The sequence below is a fragment of the Panulirus ornatus genome, chromosome 16 (genome assembly GCF_036320965.1).
Source record: "Panulirus ornatus isolate Po-2019 chromosome 16, ASM3632096v1, whole genome shotgun sequence".
Classification (NCBI taxonomy): Eukaryota; Metazoa; Arthropoda; class Malacostraca; order Decapoda; family Palinuridae; genus Panulirus; species Panulirus ornatus.
The window spans coordinates 31,791,437-31,805,509 of NC_092239.1; the positions used below are offsets into that span (position 1 = coordinate 31,791,437).

The 14,073-nt window shown below is 46.1% G+C and overlaps 1 protein-coding gene across 6 annotated transcripts in view; it reads left to right on the plus strand.

The window, feature by feature from the left end:
- Nucleotides 1-14,073, plus strand: part of LOC139754211 (cell adhesion molecule Dscam2-like) — a 543,290-nt gene that overhangs the window by 481,587 nt on the left and 47,630 nt on the right. For 5 of the 6 annotated variants that reach the window (XM_071671457.1, XM_071671454.1, XM_071671455.1 and 2 more), the window contains exons 11-14: nt 1,890-2,041; nt 2,670-2,780; nt 4,459-4,620; nt 13,212-13,496. In XM_071671457.1, coding sequence (XP_071527558.1) covers nt 1,890-2,041; nt 2,670-2,780; nt 4,459-4,620; nt 13,212-13,496 — 710 coding nt within the window. Of the gene's footprint in view, nt 1-1,889; nt 2,042-2,669; nt 2,781-4,458; nt 4,621-13,211; nt 13,497-13,545; nt 13,828-14,073 lie in introns of all 6 variants that reach the window. The other variant, XM_071671456.1, reaches the window with a different exon arrangement.

Sequence of the window (14,073 nt, forward strand, 5' to 3'; positions counted from 1 at the left end):
ACTTATTTTGGTTTACAGTGTGTGTGTGTGTGTGTGTGTGTGTGTGTGTGTGTGTGTGTGTGTGTGTGTGTGTTTTGTGTGTGTGTGTGTGTGTGTGTTTGTGTGTGTGTGTGTGTGTGTGTGTGTGTGTGTGTTTAAATATAATTTATAAATACTAGTTCTTGCTCAGAGTATACGGTGGAGAGGATGTCACAGCGTCCAATGTACCACACATCCTGACACGTCACACTGCTCCGTCCTCACTATTATCAGCATCACAGATAAGAATACAGTACACACGTTATAACCAGCCCCTCACCCCCAACACACTCGCATGAATACTGCTCATCCCTCGCCCTCTGAAGCCTTGTGACCCACTATCGTGTATTCCTCCTCGGTGTATAGTGGCGGGTATACACATACACACCCCGCTGCAGCATACAATGCTCGTGCATGATTCACACCGACATCACGGGCGGTAGGAGGACGCGTACCCTACATACATACTTAACAAGGAGTCTGCTGCCCTTAGCGAACACGTCAACCCTCAGAGGATCAGACCTCACTATCTTCTCTCCTCGGTGCAAATAGCAATATACGCAGGTGTTGCGTCCTTCATGTATATATTCATAGCGTTACTTAATCGGTGTTTGTGTTGGACGTGTCGCTACGGCAGCGAGAACACCATTTATGTTCTATGAGTTGAGTACGACAATGAGGGGGGAAAACCTGGCCATGCCTAGAATAGCAAGTTAATACGTTCCTTTACGCTGGCGATGTCGATCTAGGAATATGAATGAGGCTGACAAAGATTTAGTTAAACAAATGGAAAACATTCTTATAGATATATGAAGCGAGAAATAGTTCAGTCGGACAAGTACAGAGCAACAGAGAATATTTATACCAAGCGTATAGTCCCCTGTTTATTGGTAAACACATAACCCAACCTGCTTCACGCCGCTGGATGACAACCTTAGAAAAGAAAGTATTATGGGATAATACGGAGATGGAATTTCCCCCGAGAGAAACGCACACCGCACTGTATATCATCACTCAGGGACGGAAATCATTTCCAAAAAATTTTACTTCTTTTCCAGACATGGTTTTGTGGACACGTAGAGAACAGTGGTCACACGGTAATGACGGAGTGCATTATAGGTGAATCATGGTCATATAACAGTACCCCTGTATGGTGAACAGTGTCGCACATCGTTGTAGCATATGTGTGGACGGGCTAGGGCGCGGGGTTATGATGCTGCTTATGTTATTGTACAGGAAGGAGAGGCCCGCGTGGGTGTTGGTGAGAGCATTGCTGTGAGACTGATTGTGATCATGTCTGTAAAAGTGTGTATGATAATGATAATAAAAATGATGATAATAATAATAATAATAATAATAATAATAATAATAATAATAATAGATAAAGGTTTTCTTAATCAAGTATGGCCAGAGACTAAAGCTATATAGATAAGTTTTGATATAGACACTTTATCAACCTCGTCTCCTCCACATTACAGGCTGGTGGTGGTGGTGCTGTATTAACCCCGTGTCCTCCACATTAAAGGCTGGTGGTGGTGTATTAACCCCGTGTCCTCCACATTAAAGGCTGGTGGTGGTGTATTAACCCCGTGTCCTCCACATTACAGGCTGGTGGTGGTATATTAACCCGGTGTCCTCCACATTACAGGCTGGTGGTGCTGGTACTGTATTAACCCGGTGTCCTCCACATTACAGGCTGGTGGTGGTGTATTAACCCGGTGTCCTCCACATTACAGGCTGGTGGTGCTGGTACTGTATTAACCCGGTGTCCTCCACATTACAGGCTGGTGGTGCTGGTACTGTATTAACCCCGTGTCCTCCACATTACAGGCTGGTGGTGGTGTATTAACCCGGTGTCCTCCACATTACAGGCTGGTGGTGGGGCAGTACGTCAACGTGCACGGTCAGGTCATCAGCCACGTGAACATCTCCGGCGTGAGGGTTGAGGACGGCGGCAGCTACTCGTGCACAGCCACCAACACCGCTGCATCTGTGGTGCACGCGGCTCCCCTCCACGTCTATGGTAGGTCACCTCACGTCAAGGACCAAAACAGGTCAATTACCTACGATTTCTGGCATCATTATCATCGTGGAAATAGTTTCGTTAGTAACTGTTTATCATCGTGGATACCACCAATCAGGGTTGAAATATTGTTAGAGGATCTTTGACGGCTGGAATCAGGACGTGAAATGATCCCATCATTCGTTTCGTGTTCGGTGTGCATCCGTCAGCTCGGGGAAGCAGTAGCAGGTATTTTCCACGATCGTTTCGAGCACAGAAGCGTGTCACGTTCAACCCGACCCATAACTCACAGGACAGGGGATAACTCATACTCGCTCGGGGGTAAAAATCAGAGTAGGTCACAGGTAACGGATGACGTCAGCTCACACAACAGGTCACAAGCTGTGATTCAGAGTCAGTTCAAAGGTTACGTGTCTGTTGGTCACGTAAGTTCGATCCTCAAACACAACAGTACGACCCTTCACGGCAGTACAGACCTTGTACACGATGCCCTGCGTTTTGGCATGACCCTTAAACAACATGAGAAATGCCAGGGACAAGGGTCGTACCGTCGTGCTCTATCTACCAGGTCACGCTAACTACACGTTTGCTTCTCCAGGTCAACTTGTAACACGTGTTTCCTCCGCAGGTCGGCCGCACGTGCGAGCTATGGGGCCCATGTCGGCTGTGGCAGGAGAGACCTTCCGTGTGAAGTGCCCCGTTGCTGGCTACCCCATCACCTCCATCACCTGGTCCAAGGGTGAGAACACCCCACACACACACACACACACACACACACACACACACACACACAAACAAACAAACACATATACACACACAGGCACATGTTCGATTGCCAGACAGGGCAGCTGGCTCACGACCACCCTAGCTATTCATCCATCCTCTCTTTTGATTAACTAACGCAGGTCGATAATTGGACACATGAGCAAAGTTCGAGTACAACTACAACAATCACCACTGCCACGGGCTTATGTGTACACATAAACAACTCACAGCCACAGACACGTACAGAACTAACGCAAGGACAACAATCAATCAAATACAGAATATTACAGACCATTCAAGAAACAAATAAATTCTTTGTTGTGCAGACATTTATCTTGGTAAATGCTAACGTTGTTTAGAATTTGTGTTGTGTTGTGTGTGTGTGTGTGTGTGTGTGTGTGTGTGTGTGTGTGTGAGAGAGAGAGAGAGAGAGAGAGAGAGAGAGAGAGAGAGAGAGAGAGAGAGAGAGAGAGAGAGAGAGAGAGAGAGAGGATTTAGATGATGAGGATGCAGAGGAAGAAGGTTAATTTAATATTGTATGATCCCGGGCCAGATTACCTTGGCTTAAATCTTATTATGTAAGCCGGGGGAAATGACCCCTCCCCTACCTGACCCCTCCCCTACCATGACTCCAACCTGACCCCTCCCCTACCATGACCCACTATGATCCCGTCACCCCTTTATATATATATATATATATATATATATATATATATATATATATATATATATATATATATATATATATATATATATCCGAAAATAATTCTACAACAATGTGGAATGTGCAATATTCTCTCTATACATAACTTTTCTTCACCAAGACCTCGCTGCTGCATCAATTACGGAGCCACTGTCTGCGCCATCTTACTCTCCCTACACCATCTGACTCTCCCTACACCATCTGACTCTCCCTGCACCATCTGTCGTTTCTCCCTACAATAGTAAAACTATACAGTACCAGCTGACCTCTCGTGTGTCACCTTTTTCTTCTCTGCACCACCTGTTTCCTCCAAACTACCTACACCAACTGTTGCCTCACCCTGAACCATCTGTTGTTTCACATTGAATCACCTGTTTCCTCACTCTCTACCATCTGTTCTCTTTATACTACTTGCTGCCTCACACTGAACCACCTATTGCCTTAACCTGTACCTCCTGTAGCCTCAACCTGTACCACCTGTTGCCTCAGCCTGTACCACCTGTTGCCTCGCTCTGTACCATGTGTTGCCTCACCCTGTACCACCTGCTGCCTCGCTCTGTACCATGTGTTGCCTCACCCTGTACCACCTGTTGCCTCACCCTGCACCACCTGTTGCCTCGCTCTGTACCATGTGTTGCCTGACCCTGTACCACCTGTTGCCTCAGCTTGAGCCACCTGTTTCCTGACCCTGCACCACCTGTTGCCTCGCTGTAAATCACCACCGTCTGTTGCCTCATTCTGCACCTTTGTTTCCACCCCTCCACCACTTGTTGCACTCCCTATACCACCTGGTTTACTCCCTGCATCCTCGTTTCACTTTCAATCACCGTGCCTCACCCCCTGTGCCACCTGTTCCATGTCTAACACCTTATAATTCCACTCACTTTGCCCTAAGCACCACCTGTGCTTGTAACCGTCACGCAGTAACCACCTGTGACCTTGCCCGCAGGTGGTCGATCGCTGCCCATCAACCGTCGTCAACGTGTGTCAGCTGACGGAGAGCTGGTGATCTCTCAGGTCAGCCGTAGCGCCGACGAAGGAGACTACACGTGCACAGCGACCCACAAACAGGGCCACGCCTCCTCCCAGTCCCTCCCGCTGCGGGTCGTAGGTGAGTCTCGCAGGCCCTTCGTCCCCTCCTGCAGCAGGTCTGGATGGCACTGCTTCAGTAGGTCCCGGGACCACCTTCTCCTCTCCTCCTCTTAGCAGGTCCCAAAGGCGGATGCTTGTCCTTCTTCAGCGGGTTCCACAGGCTCACCTTTTGCAAGTTTGAGAGCCCCTCCTTCAGAGGACTCCCTGCTCCTCTTTCAGCAGGTTCAAGAGGCCTTCCTGTTCTTCCTCCAGGAAGGATCCTACAGACTGTAGGCAGGATGTCTCGTTAGCGAGGGTGATAAAGTAGGTGTGTCATCCAACACTGGTGACTTTATGAAGTGATGCAGACAGCCTTGCCCCTGTCGGATAGCGGGCTGACGGTATAACTAGCTTCGATGTATAGAAACACAGATAGCTTTCTTACATAGGATGATACAGACTACAGGCTTGTTCCTTAGCTAGGATGATACCGAGCCTTCTAGCATAGGATGATATAGGCTACTGGCTATCTCCTTAGCTCGTATGATGATGGTCGTATGCTGGCTTGCCTTTAAGATGATTATTTTTGCCAAGATGTCGCTACTTCTCTCTATCTAGGATGATCGCAGGCTGTCTTCTTCACTAAGGATATTTCTCGCTATCATCCTAGCGAGGACGGTACTTATATCCCTCGTAATTAGGATGAAATCGGCTTCCTTCTGAGATGATGTTGACTTCCTAGCCAGGATGATGCTACGGATAAAATGCAACCTGGTCATGTAGGCTGTTGATCACAATGATAACACGAAACCATGTTATACAGACTGTTCTTGATATCAGACCTAGTGGAAGAGAATTTAGATAAAATGGGACCTATTCATATAGACCGGTGGTAAAACGAGACCTGTTTATCTAGAATACTGATATTTCTGGACCTGACTATCTTGAAGACAGATACACTGGACCTGGTCATCTTGGCTCGATTCATCTATGGCTGAGCCTCAAGATCTATTACCTTGCGATCTCTACCCATTTCCCAGACTTGCTCCTGACCATCGCCTTCCCAGTAACCCTTCAATAAACGCTTCGAACCTCTTCATCTCCTATAAATCCTTTCCTCCATTAAACTTCCAGGATCCCGCCAACAAAACTCTCCAGAGTCTTCAGCTCCTCCAGACTGGGTCCCTCCAGTCAACACTTCCAAGAACTCTTCATTACGGACCTTATAAAATCTTCAGATCCAGCACAGAACGTCCCTGAAGTTAACATTAAAAATATTCCTGCTTTTAAGTCCGGTCTCCAAAAGGTGGAACCTTACCAAACCAATCTCACTCCAGTTTACCTAGGGCAGGGTAGCATCAGTTACATTCCGCAAAAGAGTCTACAAACACCCCCCAGCATCCATCCTGCGACACCCTCCGTCCATCCCCGGTGCCGTCCTTTCTCTGGCTCTGTCGCAAAAGCTTATGGAACGTCAGCCTCGCTAATGCCTCCCACCGCAGCTGGCGTGAACCAGCAATGAAACGCTGATCATCGCTGGCAACTAATATATCCAGCGATCCATCTGACGATCAACAACACTGAGGCTGATCACCAGGCCAGACTGGCTCACATCAATAATCATTATACGTCCAATATTCACATACTTTCGAGGTATAATGAATAATCAATTATCGTTACAATATGATACCGATAATTCTTGGTTTTAAAGGATGATGACTAAGTATATCGCATATATATGATAAGTGATAATTCCATGAATTCCAAATACACTGCTTAATACCTGCAACCATCCCAAATGTAGCGACCAGTAATTGCAATTATTCCCAATATAATTACTCATTTACAAGCAGGAAACAAATTAAATCCCTCATGTAATGATTACATGAGTGAATCTCATTAACGGGTCATTTGCCAGACATCTAACTCTTGCTGAAACTATTTTTTTTTTCTCAATTAATCGACGTTAGACTTAATAATCACCAAACCTCATCTTCCTGGCATGACTGTCACAGAGAACCTCTTCTGCAACACTTGTGATCTACCTTCACCTTTAGTATATAGATTTTTTCTCTCACTGTAGCGGGTTGTATATAGAAAAAAACACATATAAAGCTAAGAAGGCAATTGGATAAATTGGCCTAAATTATTTTTCAAACTAATCCAAGTCTTCGCGAGTTTGGAACATTAATTTTAATTATGTCGTCAATTTTGCATGCCAGGACGATGAAAAACAAGAGTGCACCCTGCCAGGAGGGAGACGGTCTCCGCTTAATTACACACACCTGGCGGGCATTTTGACGGTAGCTTTGCTATGCTCAGAATGTCGGTCAGGTACTGAGAGCCCGCCAGCAGCCATGACTCGGCTCAGCATTGTACTATATATGTCAGTTGTGTCAGACTAAGAGTAGTTCACGATAGCCTCGCTAAGCTCTGCGCGCTTGCCAGCTTTAGCGTGATCCGTAGTCGATTCGCGTGGCCTCTGACCTGACCCTTAGGAGTCAGGTCAGAGGCCAGGCTATCATACCGAAGGGCTTAAGGGTATTGTATAGTCACACAGATGAGGCAGCTTTCGAAAGCATAAAGATGAGGGTTTGATTAAATGAGACAAGCCATTGAGGGCCGAACAACTAACCAACGAACAGCAAGTTAATGAGTTTTCCTCATGTAATCAATAGATGAGGGATCTCATTTTGTGCCTTTAAATAATTTATTATACCCAGAATAATTGCAATAACTGATCTATTTAGGTTCTGTGAACATTCCATTAAAATTTCATGTAAAAAAATTCGAAATGAATAGAATAGATAATGAAAAATATAATGGAATTGAAAGATTTATCATTTACTATACATGTTTATGATCATCAGTGTAAAGCTAGAATTATTACAGTTATCATACCTCTAGCAATTACTGATTATGTATCATCATTATTTAGATTACCATAGTCAGAATTAGGCATAAGAAAGATGTAGATTCAGAGACACAGATAAAAACAGACGAATATAGGTTTTGAGAGAGAGAGAGAGAGAGAGAGAGAGAGAGAGAGAGAGAGAGAGAGAGAGAGAGAGAGAGAGAGAGAGAGAGAGAGAGAGAGAGAGAGCAACAGAAGACCATTATATCCCCTCATATGCATCCTGTTACGCCAGTGCCCCCCCCCCCCCCCTTGCTCTACGTCGTATACATGTTCTCAACTCCTCTCTACAGTATTTCCAGACAGGTCTTCGCCCAAGACAGTACTAGCGTAAGGTTCTCCGCTGCTCTGTTCTCACAACTCTCGCTCTCCAACACATCCTCCCTCTACCTGCAGGTTCTCCTCTACCTGGACTCCACTAACGAGTCTTTTAAGGAATCGTCCCTCGTCTGTTTTCTTCACGTGACGGAACCATCGAAGTCATCTGCTGCCTCGATAAGCCACGAGTGGCGCCACCTTCAGATTGTCTCTCATAATCTCAGTTCTGACCATTTCTCTCCTTCTTAGCTCTCTCTCTCTCCTTCCTGCTGCTTATTCTTCTTTATGGGTTTCCACGCCCCAGAGCCGCACGGAAACACTGGATATAATATTATCAGATGCATAATTTCCTTCACTCTTCCTTGAAATATCTCAGTCTTTTGGTAATTAGTGGGGAAAAGACGTAACTCTATTATACGTACGTAAACATCATTAAGCATCAGTGTTGGGGTTTTCTACAAATCCGTTGAAGTCAAAAATGTTTTCCAACTTTTCTTCTCTTACTCAGAGCTCATGACCTTTCTTCTGTCCAATAACCCTCCTCATTTTACACTCGTCTATGTTCAACTTCACACATATATCTTCTGGTCTGGAGCTGCATCTATTCAAAGCATCTTGAGGTCTTTGTTGGTCCTGTGAAGACGTATGGTCCTTTATGGTCCTTTGACGATGTTAGCAGCTGAAGGAACTTCTGTATAATGATGCCTTGCCAACGCACTTGCTGAATACCGACCAAAATAACGCTCGCTACGAAATCATTCTCAAGACATCCTCACATTGATTATGTTGTGATGGCACTCACACCATCAGCTCGGAGCTTATTCCAGTATTCTGTTGTCCTTTTTGTGGTAACGAGTTTCCCTACATTGGTGTAAAACGTTCCTTTCTTTCTGGCTCTCTTATCTTAAAATGCTATGTGCTGCGCATGTGCCTTTTACTATTCTTACCACACTAATCCATGAGCTTCTGGTATCTTCCATTACAACAAACAGCCTCGAAAAGACCCAGAGGTTTTGTTGCAGTATGAATGCCTTTGTATTCCCACTTATAACCTCGTGTCAAAGTTTCTGATCTCATGTCGTATATCCCAAGCCTGCTCAAAGGTGTTTCTGGCGTTCCTGTTGGTCTCCGCAATCAAAAGACTCATAACTCTGGCACTTCCTTGGATGTTTTACGAACTGAGAGAAATTCCCTCACTCTCCATGTGTTCCTGCTAATTACAGAAAAGGCAGACTCCCTGCACAACACCTCACGAGCACAAAAACTTCTTTCATAAATTCTCTCCCACAAAGAGAGAAAAAAAAGGAAGCGAGGATCTGGAGCCATTGTGCAGAACTCTTAACTCAAACAGAACACTAAGTGAGCTGAATGAGGGGGAGGGGCCAACTCACAGACTGATGAAGAGAGAGAGAGAGAGAGAGAGAGAGAGAGAGAGAGAGAGAGAGAGAGAGAGAGAGAGAGAGAGAGAGAGAGACAGACAGACAGACAGACAGACATAAAGACAGACAGACAGACAGACGGAGGGTCTAATGAACGAACGAGAAAGATCATCAACACTGTTACACAGACACTTTCTACCACCATCAAGCCAACTAAAATATAGAGAATGTTTCAATTTCCTGGGAATTTAAGTGGAACGCTATATTCATAACACTACATTCAGGACCATGTCGTCAAATTAGCATCACTAACACACTGAAACTCACCATTACCCACCTTGCATATTCACAGCAACACTGAGAACCAGTTATCATGATATATAAGCAGGAATATGGTATCCAAATAATATCTATATAAATAAGAATTAGTATCAAAAGATAAAGATTAAAATAATATGTGTGATTTCAGGTAGGACACTCCTAGAGGAACTGTGATTAAACAAGTACTTGGAAAGTTTAAGAAGATAATAAATTGCTGAATACAGAAACGTATGTCGACTGTTCCATATCATACTTGTGTTTCGTCTTGAGTCTTTTCTCTTCCAAGTCTCAGTTTTCGAGATAATTTCTAAAACGATTTAAAAAAAAAAAAAACACAGCTCCGGGGAACAATGCCTCACGGAAGTAACCTTCTCTGTCTAAAACTCGAATCCATAACAAACTTTCCCAACGTATTAAGACAGACTGTTCCGTACGCTGAGCTGCGCGCGCATCAGGTCAGCCCACGAAGTTTATCTTTCTAAAGACTTGTCAGATTATCCGATTTGGAAAGAATTCCCCGGGATCATAAGGCAAGAAACATAGGAGAGAGAGAGAGAGAGAGAGAGAGAGAGAGAGAGAGAGAGAGAGAGAGAGAGAGAGAGAGAGAGAGAGAGAGAGCACACTCGGTATCGCTCTCCTACCAACATTTCTTTCCCCTATTTTCCCCAGGCTGCACATCTGTCTCTCTCTTTGTCTTTCCTTCGTGTTCTTCCTTCCTCGAGCGTCCGCTCGGCTGTGAAAGTTGTTAAACTTGGCGGTGGGACGTGCATCTGCTACCACCCCGTCCAGATCGCTCCAGAAACTCTCATCTTTTCGCCAACCATCTCCTCTTTTCCTGTACCATTATCCTCACTTCTTATCCCATTCAATCCACAAGACTTTACCCCACTTCCCAGAGCTACGCATTCAATCCTGACGACGGCATGTTCTCTCTGTCTCGGTACCATTTCACACTGAAGCTTTACTTCCATCAATAATAACAGGTAAAATGTGGTTTTTTTCAAACACTACAACGCATATGAAAGCAGTTTTATGTCCCATTACTTTCATCAGTGAGACACCAGCTTGCCTATGTAACCCTGTGAACCTCTTTATCTGTCGGTCGCATTCTTTTTTATTCTTAAATTTACATCTTTTAGACGAGAGTAGAGGAGGGAACACCTCAATCGAAAGCCCCCTGACACCCTAAAGCCTAGACTTTCTTTACAAAAAATTCAAGTTAATTAAAAAAAATAACGCTATGCAGTAGTGTTTACATTCATTCTCGACGCATTGATCAACATGCAGAACAAGAGTTATCTGAAGTAACTTGGTAGGACTTCATACCTCTGACTGTGCTTCACTTTCTCTCACAATACCTTCCCATACTCGACGTAAACATCCACCGCCTAGTCTATTTCCCCGTAGATCCGATACAGATATTCCAGTTCCTCCAGTATCTTAAACAGTCAATAGCTCCTCAGAATATTCATTCCATTTCCTGAACACGTCCACTGACTTCGATAACACTCCACCACCACCACCACAAACATCGCTGATTTTCTCCTCCCTCAGTTCCCCATTCCTTACCCCATCTTTTTCATTCTTTCGTTTACTTGCATTATATAAGTTACCCAGCTCGTTTCCTTATCTCTTTGGTTATCATCTTTTTACTACTTCTTGCGATATCTTCCGCTTTCTTCGTTGTTTGCTCATTTCTATCGTTTGCTTGCTTGTCTCTTACCCTCGTTACTGATATCTGTTGCATCAAACACTGCCACATCTCTGATTTCTTTATGCATCCCTCTCACACAGTCCCATTTAACTATGTCTTTCTTTTATCCTTTACATGATCCTTTTATCGTCCACACATCTCTTCCTCATGTATTTCCTCTGTTGCCACAACATCTTGATGCAATACACTTAACTCCTTATCTCTCAACCTCTCAACTACCGTACTACCTGGCCAGCCATGCTCCTACAACAGTTGCATCTTTACAATCTTTGATCTATCGAACTTCCAGCACCAGTATTTTTAATGTCACTGTCTAGAAACACATAACCCCAAGTATGTGTCAATTATCGACTGCCTGAAGTGATTATTATGGATAAAAACGGCGTTATACTCAACCAATGTACCACGATCTCTCCATACTGATCCATTCTGTTCATCCTTCCTCGTCCAGACCGTCCACGCTCATTGCTATTCCGTCCAGACCTCGGTTATGTCATCCATTATCGTAGCCGTGGCACCGTCCCTTCCTGCTTCATACACCTCAGCCAAACTGGTCCACGAAGCTGCTTCGCCAGTGATGTGTAATGAAGTCGGGACAATACAGAGATGATTGGGATGACACATAACGTGATGGGTTCTTTATTTGGGGCAGTTTACCTCACTGTTAGAGCACTCAGCTCCATTTCACAGGCTTCCTTTCAACTGTGTGTGATCGTCTGTTAGCACATAATCTAAGCAACAGTCATAGTCTGTTTATTACTTTCTCTATTCCAATCGTCTTTTAACACATACCCAACCAATCTGTCCGTCCGCTAGAATATACCCGACCAGACTACTTGTCTGGTATCACATAACTACGTCAGTCGTCTGTCTGGACATCCTCCACAACCTTACCACCCTACTCATGTTTTCCCCTTTCCTCGTACCACCCACTGTCCTTCACACAGCTTCCACCTCCCCTACATACATGCACAGCCACGTCTTCCTCCGCTCTCCTGTCTTCCCCCTCATCCATCCCTGACCACTAGAGCCGATTATCGTCCTTCTCCCTCTATCACCGTCCCTTCCACTTAGTCCGCTACAGGTTGAGCAGATCAGGAGATCACTTAAGGTAAACTCATCCCAGAGCTCATTTATTCATGCATCACTAACGGCCTTTATCCATTTACATATAACCATACCTGTCAAAACCCGCCTGTTTTCCACCGTTCATTGCAAGATACCACAACTTGACCTCCCCACAACCAACCTTTCCGTACCTGGGATCTGCCTGCCCGGTGTGTCATAAAATGGTCAGTATTCTGTAACCTGGACGCTACTGACGCCTGTGGAAATCTCATTTTCACCACAAACTCTGATTCTGATCGGCATCTTCAGCTTCGTCAGGGACACCATGAAGGTAATACCTTCAAGTGTGTCGCCAGCTACAACAGCTAATGCAGGCATCTCACACGATTGTTGACAGTCTTCCTTTTCCATAGCAAATATTTTTTTTTTTCAAATTTGAAATCTGAGTCTCATAATTCTAGACTTTTACCTGATGCTTAAGGGTCAGGTTAAAGACCACGTTATCATTCCAAGGGTTGGGCGGTCGTGTTCGAGGGTTATACAGTCGTTCTCAAGAGGTTAATTTTCATTGTCACATCCAAAAAGAGAAAGAAGTGCCACTCTCCTAATCTAAGTGACCAAGCCAGTAGACTAGGAGGTTCCAGAACTACAGAGTTGTCTTGTCTATGTGTCTTTAGCTTCCAGTTTCCAGCTCGTGTCAGAGAGAGAAGCATGGTCAAACGTAGCTGTTTAAGGAACTAAACTAGTATAAGGTACCAGTTTAATAGCCAAGAGAAGACTATTAGGTGCCTTCGTGTCCAGCTAGTGTAAGGCAGCCAGTATGTACTAGGTTCATGTTGAGTTATGTTACAACATCAGCCAGCACGGTAGCTCGGCCAGGTTAACCCAGCCGTCCTGGTGACGGTCGTGTGTTTCAGAGCCGCCGCAAGTGGCGCCCTTCACCCTGCCAGGGGCGCTGTGGGCGGGGTCCCGGGTGGCGGTGCAGTGTGTAGCGGTACAGGGGGACCCGCCCGTCACCTTGGCCTGGCTCCACGACGGCGCCGCGGCCACCTCCACCCCCGGGGTCACCGTCACGCCCCTGGGGCAGTTCGTCCTGGCGCTGGTGATCGAGAGCCTCCGGCCGGAGCACGCGGGGAACTACACCTGCCAGGCCAGGTCTCCTGCGGCCACCGCCTCCCACTCGGCCACGCTGCGTGTCCACGGTAACTACCACGCCCGCTCCTTCCACGCTAACGCCGCCTTCTCTTGCAGTGCCGCCCTCCATCAAGCCCTTTGACTTTGGGTCGCTGGTGGCGGGCATGAGGACGACAGTGACGTGCGACGTGCAGATGGGGGACCCGCCCATGACGCTCCTATGGTTGAGAGACGGCCACGTCCTCACCCACACGGCTGACATCCAGCTCAGCCAACACGACTCTTTCTCCTCCAGCCTTATCTTGGCGCACGTGCGACCTCACCACGCCGGAAACTACACGTGCGTCGCGCGCAACGAGGCGCGCGAGGTCCGCTACACCGCCCAGCTCCTCGTGCGCGGTAACGTACATGCGGTCAACCGCCGCACCACCGCCACACTACCGCACAGCACCGCACAGCACCGCACAGCACGCCAAACCCCAGCACTAGTCACTAATTTTTTTGTCATTCTCTAATTACAGGATCCGAGAGCCGCGCTCTAGCAAGGCATCGTATCAGCACTACACTGTGGCACCCCTCCACCCTCCTCCTCCTGGCACCCAGGGCCAGCCAGGCACAACACCTGGCTCACAGACCGAGTCCCTC